We start from the raw sequence: 17,669 nt of genomic DNA on the forward strand, positions 1-17,669 counted from the left end.
TGAGATCGCACCACTGCACTCCAGCCTGGGCCGCAGAGCGAGACTCCATCTCAAAAAAGATTTTCAAAGCCGGGCGCGGTGGCTCAAGCCTGTAATCCCAGCACTTTGGGAGGCCGAGACGGGCGGATCACGAGGTCAGGAGATCGAGACCATCCTGGCTAACACGGTGAAACCCCGTCTCTACTAAAAATACAAAAAACTAGCCGGGCGAGGTGGCGGGCGCCTGTAGTCCCAGCTACTCCGGAGGCTGAGGCAGGAGAACGGCGGGAACCCAGGAGGCGGAGCTTGCAGTGAGCTGAGATCCGGCCACTGCACTCCAGCCTGGGCGACAGAGCGAGACTCCGTCTCAAAAAAAAAAAAAAAAAAAAAAAAAAAAAAAAAAAAAAAAAAGATTTTCAGCACGTAAAGACCCTAAAACCCACCCAATCTGAGTAGGTTTCCCCTCACCTATGGAGGCCTATCAGGTACAGCCACCGGATGCTTCGCCATGGGGCCCGGTAAATACAGCGTCAGGGTTGGAAACAGTATCAGAGGATGCCCAGCTCGACTCCCCGTTCTGAAAGAGGGGGAAAAGGAGAGGCTTTTCCTGAGGCCGCACATCTCTTCCGTTTCTCCACAGCTGAGAGAAGTCGCCTTCACCCCATGGAACACACACACGTCTGTGAGCAGAGCTGGCTGACAGAGAGGGAGATACGGAAATGAATGCCAGTGACGGTGTTGGGTAGATCCGGGATGAACACGGTGCAGCAGGAAGGCAAAGGCAGGAGAGAAGACGAGAGGAGGATTTCATTTCAGAGGATTCCTAGAGATACCTGCTGACAACTCTCCCTAGACCAAAACAAAACCGATAACGAAAACCAAAAACGAAACCAGCAAAACCACCAAACACCAGAACAAAAAACAAGCAACCAACAAATAATGAAAGGATCATAGTTTCTTTCGTGTTACTCCACAATGCCCGCTGATAAAAGAATCATGTTTCACACTTTTTTCCAATGCATTTATCGTTTATTACTTTATATAATCCTTTAAATACTCTTGAGAGAGTATAGGAATTTTAAGAAATGGTTGACTGGATCAAGGTCACACACACACACACACACGCACACCCCAAATAGGAAAATTATAGCCTTAATTCTCTTTCACTCCAGTCATGGTAATAATTTATAACAAATACGGTTTATGTAGAACATGATCAAAGGGGTTGCCTAGATGCTGTACTTGACATTCTCGTGGCTGTAGACATTCTGGGAAATTTAAAAAACATGTAATCCAAATTAGAATTAGGTATTACTGAACCTGGCTGAGAAGCAGGTATCACACCAATTTCTCTGCCTTCCTTTACAGACCAAGTTTCAGACAGAAAGATCAAATTGGGTTTTCTTTCCTTTACAGTCATCACCATCCGCCGGGTTTCTGCGCTCACGTCATTTAATGGAAGCCTGAAGGAAAACAGAGGGCGAACTCTATTAATGCTACGTGTGAGGTCTCGGCTTTGTTGCATCAATGACTAATTCCCCACATGGCATCCTTTGGGCATTCTTGGGAGTGTCTCAAGCCATCTGAGGAAACAAAAATCTGCTCCAGACTAAAAACCCTGAGAGCGCGATTTCTCCGTTAAGTATTAGAACATAAGGGAAGATTTCCATTGGGAGAACCGTTTGAAGTCATATTAGCAGTAACCAACACTACTGTGTGCTCAGTGCTTTACGTGCATCTCACATTACATCCTCACAATGGGGAATGCCATTCAAGACTTTATAGGTTCCAATACTGAGGGGTCAAAGTTTCCAACTGAAATATGTTTACAGGCTGGACCCAGTGACCCACATCTAATCCCAGCATGTTGGGAGGCTGAGGCAGGCAGACTGCTTGAACTCAGGAATTTGAGACCAGCCTGGGCAACACGCCAAAGCACCATCTCTACCAAAGATATAGAAACTTAGCCAGGTGTGGTGGTGCGTGCCTGTGGTTCCAGCTATTTGGGAGGCTGAGGTGGATTACTTACACCGGAGAGGTCAAGGCTGCAGTGAGCCATGATCACACCACTGCTCTCTAGCCTGAGAGAACAAGACCTTATCTCAAAAAAAAGAAAAAAAAAATTTACACAGCTAGAGAACAGAAGCACACACCACCGCCCATGCTCACGTTTCTTTCTCCAAATCAAAGAGGGGGATTCAACCACTTATTTTGTGTCCTCTTTATATGTGAGTGTCCCAATTAGCATGTAGGTACAAATACCTTTATAACCTGAAATATGGTCATTTCTGCAGTTTACTTTTGAGCACCTATAATATTGAAACAAAAATACCCCTGGTCTCATGGAGCTCATGTTCTAGTGGAAGGAATTAGATAATGGAATAAACGCATTATACATTTGAAGGTGAAAAGAGCCCTGGGGGAAAAAATAAAGAGAATAAGCAATTTGGAAAATTTGTAACGTTTATGGATTTTTCCATGCATCTGAAAGTTGGACTCAATATCCACGTTTATGAAAAAAATCATCATTTGGAGATGACAAGGGAAAATAACTCACAGTAGGGCCTCCAGCGTATTGAGTCTGGGATCTCATTTAATCTTTAAGAGTTCTGAGATAATTATCCCCATTTTCCATTGAGAAAAATTGGATATGAGTGGGAAATGAGTTACCCCGCCTATATTTTATCAATGGGTCACCAGGAAGCTTATACTTAGTCTCGAATGCTCAGTAACCTGAATATGGTTTTCCTTTAATAAGGCAGGTAGAAACGGAATGCTAGATATTGCCAAATGTTTCTATATATGTGGACAGTGTGAATGGAAACTGATAGGCAGCTTCTAAACGGCTTCTAACAATCCTCACCTTGTGTCAATCATACCCTTGTATCATCTTCCCCTCTAGCGTAGGCAAGGCCTGTGATTTGCTTCCTTGGAGAAAGAGTCTCCCTCTGTCGCTCAGGCTGGAGTGCAGTGGCGTGATCTCGGCTCACTGCAAGCTCTGCTTCCCAGGTTCAAGTGATTCTCCTGCCTCAGCCTCCTGAGTAGCTGAGATTACAGGTATGCACCACCATGCTGGGCCAACTTTTATATTTTTAGTAGAGATGGGTTTTCACTATGTTGGCCAGGCTGGACTCGAACTCCTGACCTGCCTCAGCCTCCCAAAGTGCTGGCATTACAGGCATTAGCCACAGCACCTGGCCATATTTGCTTCTATCCAATAGGCAAATACGGTGAGATGCCACTTTTTTGGCGGGCCCACATAGAATTGCTACTTCTGCCTTGCTAACAAACTCACTCTATTGCCTTGAAAAACTTGACAAAGAGTTGCTGTTCACGAGTCGGAGAACAAGTCTGTTTGGTGATTCATTGCCGATAACTGAGGGCCTCTTCCAGCCAACAGCTGTCAAGGGACTAAGACCCTTAGCCCAACAGCACTACAGGAACTGAATTCTGCCAACAACTACATGATCTTAGAAGCAGGCTTATTTTTCCTTTTCCAGATAGACCTTCAGATTTGACCCTAGCCTTGGATGACATCTTGGCTGCAGCCTCATGAGAGATCCCAAGGACGACCAACTAAGCTGGGATTGGAGTCCTGACATTCATAGACTGAGATAATGTGTCATTTAACCCCCAAGTTGGCGGTAACATACTTGGCAACAGTTAGCTAACACAGAAAGGAAGAGGACCTTCTTTATGAGAGGAATCTAATGGATCTGGAAACATGAAATAGCAGACTGAGAACTGCCTATTTTTCTTCTCTGGTAATGAGGGGCACATCCAAGTGGAGGAAAGAAAATAGAAAATATTCAAACATAGAACCCTTTTTGTCTACGTCAAGTATAATATCAATTGTCATCTTTTACTCACCATTGAATATGCCCTCTGCTTTAAGAACTAGGCATACATTTTCAATCTCCCAAAATGAAAGACTTCTTTTTTTTCTTTTTTGTATTTGAAGTTGGCAAGAGGGTTTCTCATCATCTCATAAGTCCTAGACCATCTCAACACAGAATTTTCCCCATCACAGATGGGCGCGGTGACTCGTGCCTATAATCCCAGCACTTTGGGAGGCCAAGGTGGGCGGATCACAAGGTCAGGAGATTGAGACCATCCTGGCCAACATGGTGAAACTCTGTCTCTACTAAAAATAGACAACATTAGCCGGGTGTGGTGGCAGGCACCTGTAGTCCCAGCTACTTGGGAGGCTGAGGCAGGAGAATCACTTGAACCTGAGAGGTGGATGTTGCAATGAGCCAAGATCAGCCTGGGCAACAGAGCAAGACTCGTTCTCTCAAAAAAAAAAAAAAAAAAAAAAAAAAAAAGAATTTCCCCATTACCAAGGAAAATAAGCAACTTACCCAATTATCTGAAGTACACATTCTGGGAGGATCAAGCTCTCAAGAAGTTTTACAACTCCTTCATCACCCAGTTGATTTTGAAGTATGTTGAGTCTTTCTAGTGTTTTGTTGGTGGTAAGAACAGAGGCAAGAGACGCACAGCAGGCACCGGTTAACATGCACTCTTCTAGCCTGTAACAAAGACGCACAGGTAAGATGGGGCCAAATCCTTGAGGAAAAATGGAAGATGAGATGGGCGAGAACTGGACGTCTACTAAATCCCTCCCCTTACGAGTTTTGGGCAAAAGAACTAACTGTGCCATAACAGCCCCATTTCAAACATCCGAGGTATCATATTTCCCAATCCACTTCCTCTTGTGCTTTACTTCAGCTGTTCCTAGCTAAAAACAGGGATCTTTCTCCACCAGGCACCTACCCAATATTCACCAACATACAGTCGGGATGTCTCAAACCACCACATAGCAGCTGCATTCCTGCATCTTCTATGCTGTTGCTCCCAATCTCCAGGCTCCTTAGTGTTTCATTAGTAGCAATAACTATGGCAATATATTGACAGATATCGTTGGTAAAGAAACAGCCAGACAGACTGCAAAACAGAAACACGAGCTCGAGTCATGACCACCTGTCTCCAAAGGTTTATTTCACAGAGTGTTAAGCATTCTTGGACCCGTCTTGTGACATTCATGACTAAGGGACTGGTTACAGAAACAAGAGCAGTGTTAACATCTGCGGGTCACTTATAACATACCAGGCATTTTTCAAAACTCCTAATGCACATTAAACTCGCGATGATCACAAGGCTCTTATCCTGGTTTTACGAGCAAGGAAACTGAGGCCAGGATGTTTTAAGCATTTTGTCCCAGAAAGCCACACACATTCAACCGACACCTTTGCGAGACTGAGCTTGAATTCTGAAGAATCATGTTAGGCAACCTCCTCTGAAATTCACATTTCTACCTTTCAGTACTCACGTCAAAAATCCAACATTGAGAAGGGCGAAATACATTCTTTCTAGAAAGAGAATTTTACCAAATGGTCCTTCCTCTCAAAGCAAGCCAAGTACTCACCATTGTCCATGTTCTCCCATGTGACGTGCTATCTTGTTTTTCCATTCACATCTCCCCCATTGTCTACTCCTACAATCCTACTTCGTTGCCTCACCACACTGGCTGGTCTTCATGCCGATTCTCGAGCATAGTTGGCTGTTTCTGTGTTAACAGCTCTGCACTGACTATTCATTCTGCTTGGAAGCCTCAGTCTAGTGATCTGTATGACTCCATCCACAACCTTCTCCAGGTCTTTGCTCAAATGTCCCCTTGTCAATGAGGTGACATTGACCTTGCTTAGAGATGGCCACACCCTACCCTTGCACTCCCGATTACATACCCCTAGTATTGAATAAAAAGTTTCCATAGCACTTTTTACTGCCTGATATGGGAGTTGACAACCTTTTTCTATAAGGGGCCAGATAATAGTTTAGGCTTCACGGGCCATGGTGCCTTTGTCACATCTACTCAATTTTGCCATTGCAGCACAAATGCATTCATGAAACACATGTAGATGAATGGTTATGTTCCAGTACAATCTTCATAAAAACAGGCAAAGGGCCAGATCTGGCCCCTGGGTAATGTAATTTGCTGACCTCTGGCCTAACAATAGGTAAGTTTCTTATGTTTTCTTTCCTATCTCCCCCAGTGCCAATACAAGATCCATTAATACATGGATATTTATTCTGTTCACTGATGCATCCCAGCCACCTAGAGGAGTGCCTGACATTTAACATACACTCTACCTTTGTTATAGAATGTATATTAAATACTGAATAATCAAATATTAAAGCAGATTCCAGAAAATCGTATTTTCCATTTAGTAGTTATAAAAGCTGGGTAGTACATGTCTGTAGTCCTATCTACTCAGGAGGCTGAGACAGAAGGATCACTTGAGCCCAGCAGTCAGACTGGCCCGGGCAATATAGCAAAACCCTGACTGTAAAATATATAGGACATTAATGATGTGCCAACCATATCCATCCTTTCAAACTTAGAGGAAAATAAAGGCTGATAAATAATGCGGGGTTTCACATGCCCTATGGGAGCTCATAGAGGGGGTTCCTATCCAGATTTGGGTAGGTAATAGACAAAATGGACAGTTATACTTAAGATAATTCTTGAAGGACGACAAAAGAATATATTTGGAGTCTACAACAAGGATCAAACTATGGTCTGAGAGCCAAATCTAGACTTTGTTTTTATAAATAAAGTTTTATTGGAACATAGCCACACCCATTTGTTGACATTTTTCCTGGCCTCTCTTGAGCTATGGGAGAGTTAAAAATAGTTACGACAGGGACATTATGGCCCACAAAGCCTAGAGTATTTACTGTCTAACCTGTTATAGAAAAAGGTTTCTAACCCCTATTCTACAGTATGAGTGAATTTGTCTCAACCTACTAAGTACAAACTAAGGGCCATGGGAAAAAAAGGGAGGGTGGGTTATATTATTTTCCCAAAGGCAGTTTTCCCTAAACTACCTTGCCAAAGGAAGCAAGATTCTAGAAAAGAAAAGATATCCCTAGAATTTCCTATTTCACCTGCCCATTTGTACCAAATGACAATGGTAACAAGGATTTAACTTATAACTATGAGGCAGAAATAAACTTAAAATAAGATACCAGACTGCTAAGCATATTCTTATACAGTCTCATAAGCACCTCAGGAGCTCATAAGCCATAGTGTTGCTATTTTATAAACAGGAGATGCTTTTAAGATATCAGTTTCTTGTATTTGAGCCAAAAAAAAAAAAAAGACATTTGAGGTAGAACATTTTCAAAAGAGTTCAAATTAAACAACTCCAACGATTTTTTTTTTTTTTTTTTTTTTTTTTTGAGACAGAGTCTGGCTCTGTCGCCCAGGCTGGAGTGAGTGGCTGGATCTCAGCTCACTGCAAGCTCCACCTCCCGGGTTCACGCCATTCTCCTGCCTCAGCCTCCCGAGTAGCTGGGACTACAGGCGCCCGCCACCGCGCCCGGCTAGTTTTTTTGTATTTTTTTAGTAGAGACGGGGTTTCACCATGTTAGCCAGGATGGTCTCAATCTCCTGACTATGTGATCTGCCCGTCTCGGCCTCCCAAAGTGCTGGAATTACGGGCGCCCGCCACCTGGCCCGGCTAGTTTTTTTGTATTTTTTTGGTAGAGACAGGGTTTCACCGTGTTAGCCAGGATGGTCTCGATCTCCTGACCTCGTGATCTGCCCGTCTCGGCCTCCCAAAGTGCTGGGATTACAGGCTTCAGCCACCGCGCCCGGCCTCCAAAGAATTTTTTAAACAATTTTTTTCAGGCAAGTGGGAGGCTCATTACTTCTGAGAAAATATGAGAAGTTTGATTATTCAGCATCATTGATGAGGCACACTCAGAAAGCTGTAGTGACTTGTTACATATTTTTTCCTGGAAGTTGCATCAGAAGCCATTGCATCATGCCTAAGTTAGATGTCTTTGGCCAGTACCAGGGGCTTGGATATGGCCACCTCCCCCAGCGCATCCCTTTTCCAATAAAGCTATTTCCCAACAAAAAGATGCCCCTATGATCGCCCACCCCAAAAGATTCACTGCCTCAGACATTGTAAGCCAGGCCAGGGCAGGATCTTTGGGTCCCTTCTCCTGTGGCATTTTCCCATCCTATGTCCACCTGGGAGCAGGGGGAGGAGCCTGGTCCAGGCACCCTTCTCTATGTGATAAGGATCAGAGATTTTGTGAACTCTGCTCCTTCTGAGCTAAAAGGTGTCGCCAACGAATCTCAGCGTGCTTTCATGTCGCCTATCTTGGAGAGCCCGTGCTCCCGTACCCCTCTCACCCATGATGCCATCATTGGAATCTTATCCCTGTCACCAACCCCACCACCCAAGGCCTTACTGCAGCAGAAACACGGTCATCCAGGACAACTGTGGGAGACTTACTACAGCTCCTCTAACTGACAGGTTGGAAATATCAAGGGAAACGTCACATGCAACACTCCGTAGTTTTGTAAGTGATTCACACACAGGTCCAGTTGTTTCAGAGTTCGGCCGAGCAGAAGCACCCTTCCCAGGGAGCTGCAGCATTGTTCAGTGAGACAGCAGAAGACCAACCTGCGTGGGGACCACACACACACACACAGGAGAGTGAGTCAGTAACGCAGTGTGAGCGCCAGACAGGGAGCATCTGAGACCACCCACCCCACGCCCACGAGCGCCTCGATGCCCTCTGCTACCATCGCCCAAAATCTCTACCAATGACTTTCTTATTTGGAAAAGGAGATTAACAGTACCCCAAAGAGTGCAGAGGTCAACATATAGAATGGATAATGCAGAACAGGCCATGAGAAAAATCGAACTCCAACTTCCACTAATGGAATAACCTTATAGAAGTTACTTCTAGAACTTGGAGTCTCCCATTGTTTGATAAAGTATATTTGGATCAATTGAATCCTAAGATTTTTCAGTTTTTTTTTTTTTTTTTTTTTTTTTTTTGAGACAGTCTCGCTCTGTCGCCCAGGCTGGAGTACAGTGGCCGGATCTCAGCTCACTGCAAGCTCCGCCTCCCAGGTTTACGCCATTCTCCTGCCTCAGCCTCCCGAGTAGCGGGGACTACAGGCACCCGCCACCTCGCCCGGCTAGATTTTTGTATTTTTTAGTAGAGACGGGGTTTCATGGTGTTAGCCAGGATGGTCTCGATCTCCTGACCTCGTGATCCGCCCGTCTCGGCCTCCCAAAGTGCTGGGATTACAGGCTTGAGCCACCGTGCCCGGCCTGATTTTTCAGTTTAAAAACTCACAATGAAAGAGTTACTTTGTTATTTATAAGTGAATATAGGAACTGTTGAAGATTTTTTAAACTAGGAAAAAGTAAAGACAGACAACACAGCAGAAGCCCTTTTGTAAGCCCATTTTGTGGTATCCCGTTTTGTCTGTCCAGGTTTAGCTTGGTGCCAATACATGGAAGTTTATTCAATCCTAATCTGGATTTCCAGCTTCTATTTTTTTCCATTATTTATTTTTAAATAATTTTTAAAATAGAGATGGGGGTCTCACTGTGTTGCCCAGGCTGGTCTTGAACTCCTGGGCTCAAGTGATCCACCTGCTTTGACCTCCCAAAGTGCTGGAATTATAGGTGTGAGACACCATACCCAGCCAATCCTCTACTTTTTTTAAACCGCCTTCTGTTTGCCCTGGGAATACTGCACTGGCAGGGAGCTGCACTTTTTTCTAAACAGGGGATGGGCTAAAAAGTTGGAAATAGGCCAGGCACGGTGGTTCATGCCTGTTATCCTGGCACCTAAGGAGGGGGAGATGGGAGGATCACCTGAAGTCAGGAGTTCAAGACTAGCCTGGTCAACATGGTGAAACCCTGTCTCTGCTAAAAATACAAAAATCAGCCAGTGTGGTGGCACACGCCTGTAGTCCCAACTGCTCGGGAGGCTGAGGCAGGAGAATTGTTTGAACTGGAGAGACGGAGGTTGAAGTGAGCCAAGATCTCACCACTGTACTCCAGCCTGGGCAACTCTGTCTCAAAAAAAAAAAAAAAAAAAAAAAAAAAAAAAAAAAAAAATTGAAAATAACCAATTTATTTGTTGGAAATACTGAATCTTGACTCTGGTATGGGAACAGGGTAGACTAGACCAGAGGTTGGCAGCAGACCAAAGCTGGTCCCTTCCTGCTTTTGCATAGCTGCAAGCTTGGAATGGTTTTTGTGCTTTAAAATGATCGGAAAATGTTTATGTAATTCTATTAATTTGGGTTTGACAAGTGAAATGAGCTATGTTTTCCTTTGTATACTGATGTGTGCTTAAATTAATATGTACAAGTTAAGACTAAGAATGAGCTGGAGAAGTTTCCCTGTTGTCCTCGTAGAGACCAGTACTACCAACTCATTTGCATACTATTTTCCAGCTGTCAGATTTGGTCACGACCATAAATTTGGCCTTTTACAGGCATTTTCCTCAGACTACTGATTTCTTTCACGTTTAGGCTTAGAAATTCCTTGCCTACTTAAAATATGTTACCAAAACAAACGTTTTTGCTTAGTATATCGGGATTATTTTAAATACAGGTATGAACTATGAAAAACTCCACACCCAACAATCTAAGGTGATAAAAATGTTCTAAAAGTTGTATCGTAGTATTGTACAACTCTAAACACACATTAAAAAAACATCAAATGTGTACTGTAAGTGCATGAATTTTCTGATATGTAAATTATACCTGGAGCCAGTAATTAAAAAAAGACAAAATCTAGCAGGAAACAAAAAACTTGTAGATATGACATGAAAAAAAAAAATACCTACTTGGAGTCTGATTATTGAACCAATGATCTGTCCTTTTCATGAGATCTTTTACAACAAAATTAGCTCATATTGACAATTACTTACTGCATTCATCTGGGGCCAGATAGATCCTAGAACAATTTGAGATTTTAAAAATATAGCTGGGACTCTGTCTCAAAAAAAATTAAAAAAAGAAGATAAAAACATATATAATGTGATATTATATAATATGAACAGGAGTTTGTGGTGTTACCCTGCAATCAAACAAGTATTTTTACAGGAAATATACAAAGATTATATCAGTTTGTATGTTTTGGAATCTAGCAAGTCCTAAAAAGGGGCTAAAGGGGGCCAAGAAAAAGGGGGGCCAAAAAAGGGCAGAACAAAAACAAAAGATGACCTACTGTGTTCTTATCTTTTTGGAATTTGGAATTGTGAATGGGGAATTGTGTCCTTAAATACACTGAACTGCTTACTCCGTTTTGTTTTCTGACCATGTTTTACAGATCTCCACCCTTCATTTTTGTACCTTTATGCCTCACTGTTGCCACTTTTTTGCTGTCTTTCATTGTGTTTGCTGCGCCCCAACCTTATGGAAGACTGCCTTTTTTTTTTTTTTTAGTAGAGACGGGGTTTCACCGTGTTAGCCAGGATGGTCTTGATCTCCTGACCTCGTGATCCGCCCATCTCGACCTCCCAAAGTGCTGGGATTACAGGCTTGAGACTGCCTTTCTAGCAACTTTCCCAGAGCAGAGACCGAACTTACCTAGGAGTAACCCACAGGAGGTATAGATACAGGAACAGCCTGTCTTCCACCTTCTTGAAAGGAGACTCAGGGGAAAAAAAAATCCTATTTCAAGGCAATCTAGCACCACACCTTTCCTTTGCTTTCGTCCTTGTGTTCTCAGTTACATCTCATCCCACACGACACCCAGTTCACGTGTTCATTGTGAGAACAATATAGGTTCCCTGCTCTTAGTCAGTTGCTATGGCCTAGGTGCTGTGTTTGGAATGTGGTGACCTTTTTTTTTTTTTTTTTTTTTTTTTTTTTTGAGACAGAGTTTCGCTCTGTCACCCAGGCTGGAGTCCAGTGGCGCCATCTTGGCTCACTGCAACCTCCGCCTCCCGGGTTCAAGCAAGTCTCCTGCCTCAGCCTCTCAAGTAGCTTGGACTACAGGCGCCCGTCACCACGCCCAGCTAAATTTTTTATTTTTAGTAGAGACAGGGTTTCACTGTGTTGGCCAGGCTGATCTTGAACTCCTGACCTCGTGATCCGCCCACCTTGGCCTCCCAAACTGCTGGGATTACAGGCATGAGCCACTATGCCCGGCTGTGACCACCATTTTTAACTCTCTCTCCAAAGATGTACATTTGGTCGTGTTATGACCCCACTGTCCAGATTGAGAAATTCAAACTGAAAAAAAATCCAGAAACATTTCTGCCAACGTTCCACAAACCAGCTGTCAACCCAGAGTATGAACCCAGACCTACTGAACTCCAAAGACCGTGCTTTTGTCTGCTTTCCTGTCCCTTTCCCTGCCACCGTTCTTTGATCGTGTGTTTAGATAGTCAAGTCAATCTGAGCTGCTATGTGGTGAGCTTGTCTAAGCCAACTTACGCCAGTGATGTAAGAGTGCAGTTGGGATGAAGCAAGGCATTGCACAGTATGTTCACCCCGTCGTTCCTCAGCGGATTGTTGGTTAAAGTCAGTTTTCTCAGACTCCCGCCGTTGACAAGGAGCGAGGCGATTTCTCCGCATTCGCTGGCTCGCAAGTCACATTTCATCAAGCTGTAAGAGGAATCCGGAGATGAAAAGTGGCTCCCCTGTTTAAGCCATCCCCTCTTTTAAATTAAAAAAAAAAAAAAAAAAATCAGACCCAACGAAGTGAGAGGATATCTACTTGGAAATAAATAGATCCCTCTGCTTCTAACCTTCGTCTCCCCACGCCACTTTTCAGAGTTCAAATTTGGGCGAGGTTACGGATTCAAGAAGGGCTGTGAGTAGGCAGTTCCTTCCCCTTCTGCATTCGTCTCCACGTGGCTTCCAGGGTGATGGTTCAGAATGGTACCTCAGGGATCAAGCAGCTCCCCTGACCACGGGATGTGGGTACGATCACATTTAGAAATCTGATCGAGACCCTCAACTTACCGTCACATTTACAAGGACTTCTGATGTTTTTTCTGCCTAACCTTGGTGCCCCACATGCTCTGGCTCTCAACTATCTGTCTACCTTTTTTTTTTTTTTTTTTTTTTTTTTTTTTTTTTGAGATGCACAGATACAACCCAGGCTGGAATGCAATGGCATGATCTTGGCTCACTACAACCTCTGCCTCCCGGGTTTAAGCGATTCTCCTGCCTCAGCCTCCCGAGTAGCTGGGATTACAGGCACACATCACCACGCCTGGCTAATTTTTATATTTTTAGTAGAGATCTGGTTTCACCATGCTGGTCAGGCTGGTCTTGAACTCCCAGCATCAGGGGATCCGCCCTCCTCGGCCTCCCAAAGTGCTGGGATTACAGGCGTGAGCCACTGCGCCCGGCCTAACTATTTGTTACTCATTCCGTACTATCCTCCCTGATCTCCTCACTCTCCCTTAAGTCCACAAGCACATTTTTGCTTCAGTGTCTAGTACCCTCATCTCCGCTTAGTGATTTTCCCCGTGGGACCCTCTTTCAAAAAAAAAAAAAATTTTTTTTTCCCTTAAATTATCCAGGAGTGGTGGTGCGCATGACTGCAGTCCCAGCTACTTGGGAGACTGAGGTGGGAGGATCTGTTGAACTCGGGAGTTCGAGGCTGCAGTGAACTATGATCATACCAATGTACTTCAGCTTGGATAACACAGCAAGACCCACCTCTTAAAAAAAAAAAAAAAAGAAAAGAGAAAAAATAAGTAAAATAAAAATAAATGATCTTTCCCCAGATAGCTGCATGGTTTGCTGTCTCGCTTCCTTCAACTTGTCACTCAATGTTCTCTTCTTTAATGAGGACTTTGCTAACCATCATTCAACTAATATTGTCTACCATGTTTCAGGCATTGTACGAAGTTCCTGGGATACAGCAGAGAACTGGAAGAAATATGATGGAATTCCAGCATTGTAAAGACAGGGCTGAACGTATAATGTGCCTAGCAGATGATCAGTTCTTTATAGAAAGTAAATCAGAGTAGGTCAGAGAAAGAAAAGGATGTATTCTACTTCCTTACGGGGCAACCACTGAGAGAAGTCTGAACTCCTCTCTCACTGAGCCATCGTACCTGGCCTGCGTATTCAATTTTGAATGAAAATGGAAGCCATTGGGGGTTTGAAGATTCGAGGACAGAAGAGTCACAAGATCTGACTTAACGTAGAATTTTAGCAGAAACTTGAGAGAAGAGGGCAAGCTCTGAACCTCTAGGACAAGAGAATTTCTGTTAGAGGAAATGAGTGGAAAGAGTGTGAAGCAGGAGTAGGTTTGGTGTTTTAAACATCTACCACAAACAGTGCAGCCACAGCATGGGACATAAACAGGAGATGGGGACAGGGGTAGTCAGGGCCACCCAGCGTGAAATGGTATATTCTGTATTATTTTTTGAGACAGTTTTGCTCTTGTCACTCAGGCTGGAGTACAATGGTATGATCTTGGCTCACCACAACCTCTGCCTCTTGGGTTCAAGCAATTCTCCTGCCTGAGCCTCCCTAGTAGGCATGTACCACCACGCTTGGATAATTTTGTATTTTTAGTAGAGACGAGGTTTTGCCATGTTGGCCAGGCTGGTCTCGAATTACTGACCTCAGGTGATCTGCCCGCATCGGCCTCCCAAAGTGTTGGGATTACAGGCGTGAGCCATCGCGCTGACCTGTGTATTCTATTTTGAATGAAAGTGGAAGCCATTGAGGGTTTGAAGATTAAAGGACAGAGTCATAAGATCTGACTTAAATTGCCATTATCCTTAGCAAACTAAGGCAAGGACAGAAAACCAAATACCACATGTTCTCACTTATAGATGGGAGCTAAATGATGAGAACACATGGACACATAGAGGGGAACAACACACACTGGGGCCGACTTGAGGGCTGAGATTCAGAGGAGGGAGAGGATCAGAAAAAATATCTATGAGGTACTAGGCTTAGTATGTAGGTGATGAAATAATCTGCACACCAAACTCCCATGCCACAAGTTTACCTACATAACAAACCTAAACATGTATCCCTGAAGCTAAAAGTTAAATAAACTAAAAAGAGTTAGTCTACCCTTGTAGTAAAGCTGCTATATCAAAAAATAAACCTATGTTTTGCTTCAAACACAGACACACACCACCCCAAAACAAAACAATACAAACTAGATGAAAGTTGCCCTTCTCCACTCTCTTTTCCATGTAGCAAGCAAAGGTATGGACAGGTAGGAAGTTCTGAAGTACTGCAGGTAGGTGGGAGATGGGCTGGTCTACCATGCTTAGCAGTAAAGGAAGCAGGAAGGAGTCAGATGGATCTACTCTAACAATAGACCTAGAAAAGTTGTCTAAGCCAAGCCACAAGAAAATCTGTATTTGAAATGCCTGTTTAAATATCAAAGTAAGAGGCTGAGGTGGGCAGATCACGTGAGGTCGGAGTTTGAGACCAGCCTGGCCGACGTGGCAAAACCCTGTCTCTACTAAAAATACAAAAGTTAGCGGGGTGTGGTGGTGCACCCCTGTGGTCCCAGCTACTGGGGAGGGTGAGGCACAAAAATTGCTTGAACCCAGGAGGCGGAGGTTGAAGTGAGCCGAGATGGCCCCACTGCACTCCAGCCTGGGCGACAGCAAGACTTCGTCTGATAAATAAATATCAAAGTTGATATCTCTATAAGTACTTCATTGAGTCTGAATCCAGGAGAAATGTTTATAAATAAGTACCTGAGAGTCTTCATCACATAGAGGCTACTTAATGCCATGAATAAGAACGCATAGAAGGGGTATAGAGAAGACATTTAGAACCACTTGGAAATTACCCCAAAGATAAGAGTCCAGGAAGATGAAAAACAAGCAAAGACAACTGAGGAGGAACAATCAAGGTTTAGGAGAAACCAAAGGCCAAGAGGAAATGTGTTCCAAGGTGAAAGGAGTTTGGGGCGGGGAGGCATTGAGGTAGGGGAGAAGCTACCTACAAAGTGGCAAGAGAGTTGGCATTTAGCTGGGAGAATGTGATACAGAGAAAGGATGCCGAGTGAGATGGAAGGCAATGACTCTCAAGAACCATGGAATCTGAAATATGTCAGAAAGAAAGTGAGGAGCTGGGTACAGTGGCTTCCAGCACTTTGGGAGGCTGAGGTGGGTGGATCAATTGAGCTCAGGAGTTCGAGACCAGCCTGGCCAACATGGTGAAACCCCATCTCTACCACAAACACAAAAAGTAGCTGTATGTGGTGGCAAGCGCCTGTAATCCCAGCTACTCGGGAGGCTGAGGCAGGAAAATCGCTTAAACCTGGGAGGTGGAGGTTTCAGTGAGCTGAGATCACACCACTGTGCTCCAGCCAGGGCAAAAAGAGTGAAACTCCATCTCAAGACAAAAACAAAAACAAAACAAAACAAAAAAACAAAAAGAAAGGGATGAGGGAGGTGAAAGTGTGAGAAGCTGCTGCTCAAATGGCTGAAGGACCCAGTAGGATTAAAGGGTGGGAAGATTTGCTTATAAGACAAAGTAGCTTGAGAATACAGGAGGTGCTGTTAGAGCATGAGGTACTTGAAATTGAGAGTACAAGCAAAATGCACTTATTGGAGATGAGGTCTAGCAAGTGGCATTATCCAATATTGAGTCACTAGCAAATAGAGCTACTGAGCACTCAAAGCATGGCTAGCATGACTGAGGCACTGGAGTGTTAGTTTTACTACATTTACATTGGTATTTATTATTTATTTATTTATTGAGATAGAGTTTTGCTCTTGTTGCCCAGGCTGAAACGCAGTGGCGCCATCTCAGCTCACTGCAACCCCCGCCTCCCGGGTTCAAGCGATTCTCTTGCCTCACCCTCTTGAGTAGCTGGGATTACAGGCACCTGCCACCATACCGGGCTAATTTTTGTATTTTTAGTAGAGGCAGGGTTTCACTGTGTTGGCCAGGCTGGTCTCGAACTCTCGAATTCCTCACCTCAAGTGATCCACCCCCTCTGCCTCCCAAAGTGCTGAGATTACAGGCGTGAGCTGCCAGGCTTGGCTAGTTTAAATTTAAAGGTTGATTCCAAATTATTGGAAGACTTAAGTATGTTAGGACATGGGCATGTGAATTAGTTCTCTCAATTGTAAATTTTATGAAATCAATATGGAGGTCAAACAATTCTGATGATAATGTGCCTGAGTGGTGATGTTCTCTGAAATACTGGGTTCTGCAGCCTTTATACAAGAAGGAATACAAAATCACATCAATAGCTTTTTATAGTAATGACATATGGATATAATTTGATATGCTTGGTTAAAATACTGTTAAAATTAGTTTCAAGGCTGGGCACGGTGGCTCACGCCTATAATCTCAGCACTTTGGGAGGCTGAGGCCTGTGGATCACCTGAGGTCAGGAGTTCGAGACCAGCCTGACCAACATGGAGAAACCCTGTCTCTACTAAAAATACAAAATTAGTTGGGCATGGTGGCACATGCCTGTAATCCCAGCTACTTGGGAGGCTGAGGCAGGAGAATCACTTGAACCTGGGAGTCAGAGGTTGCGGTGAGCTGAGATCCCAACATTGCACTCTAGCTTGGGCAACAGGGGTGAAACTCCATCTCAAACAACAACAACAACAACAACAAAAAAAAAAAAAAAAGAAAAAATTAGTTGCTTCCTTTTACTTTTTATTGTGGCTACTGGAAAATTTCAGTCTGTGGCTTAAATAATTTCCACTGGACAGTGTTTTAGGGTTTGACTAGTAGTCTGTACTTCAGAATGACCAGAGGAATTAGATCATTAGAGAAATATCAGTCAAGGGAGGGAGAAGCCACGTTATATGAAATATCAATGTAGAAATTCAACTCAAAAGACAGGAATAATGTTGGTGAGAGAAATAAATCACATGCTAAAAAAAAATTG

The 17,669-nt window shown here is 43.8% G+C and overlaps 2 protein-coding genes across 2 annotated transcripts in view; both read right to left on the minus strand.

Annotated features, from left to right (window-relative positions):
• The window catches only part of FIZ1 (FLT3 interacting zinc finger 1), a 255,628-nt gene that overhangs the window by 207,773 nt on the left and 30,186 nt on the right, over positions 1–17,669 (minus strand). The window lies entirely within an intron of this gene.
• Positions 988–17,669, minus strand: part of NLRP11 (NLR family pyrin domain containing 11) — a 31,519-nt gene continuing 14,837 nt past the window's right edge. Inside the window, exons 5-9 of the mRNA XM_050771868.1 lie at positions 12,254–12,424; positions 8,292–8,462; positions 4,756–4,926; positions 4,341–4,511; positions 988–1,442 (exon numbers count right to left, since the gene is read on the minus strand). Of these exons, the coding sequence (XP_050627825.1) occupies positions 1,196–1,442; positions 4,341–4,511; positions 4,756–4,926; positions 8,292–8,462; positions 12,254–12,424 (931 nt within the window). The 3' untranslated portion in view covers positions 988–1,195. The remainder of the gene's footprint in view (positions 1,443–4,340; positions 4,512–4,755; positions 4,927–8,291; positions 8,463–12,253; positions 12,425–17,669) is intronic.

This window comes from Macaca thibetana, chromosome 19, assembly GCF_024542745.1.
Source record: "Macaca thibetana thibetana isolate TM-01 chromosome 19, ASM2454274v1, whole genome shotgun sequence".
Lineage (NCBI taxonomy): Eukaryota > Metazoa > Chordata > Mammalia > Primates > Cercopithecidae > Macaca > Macaca thibetana.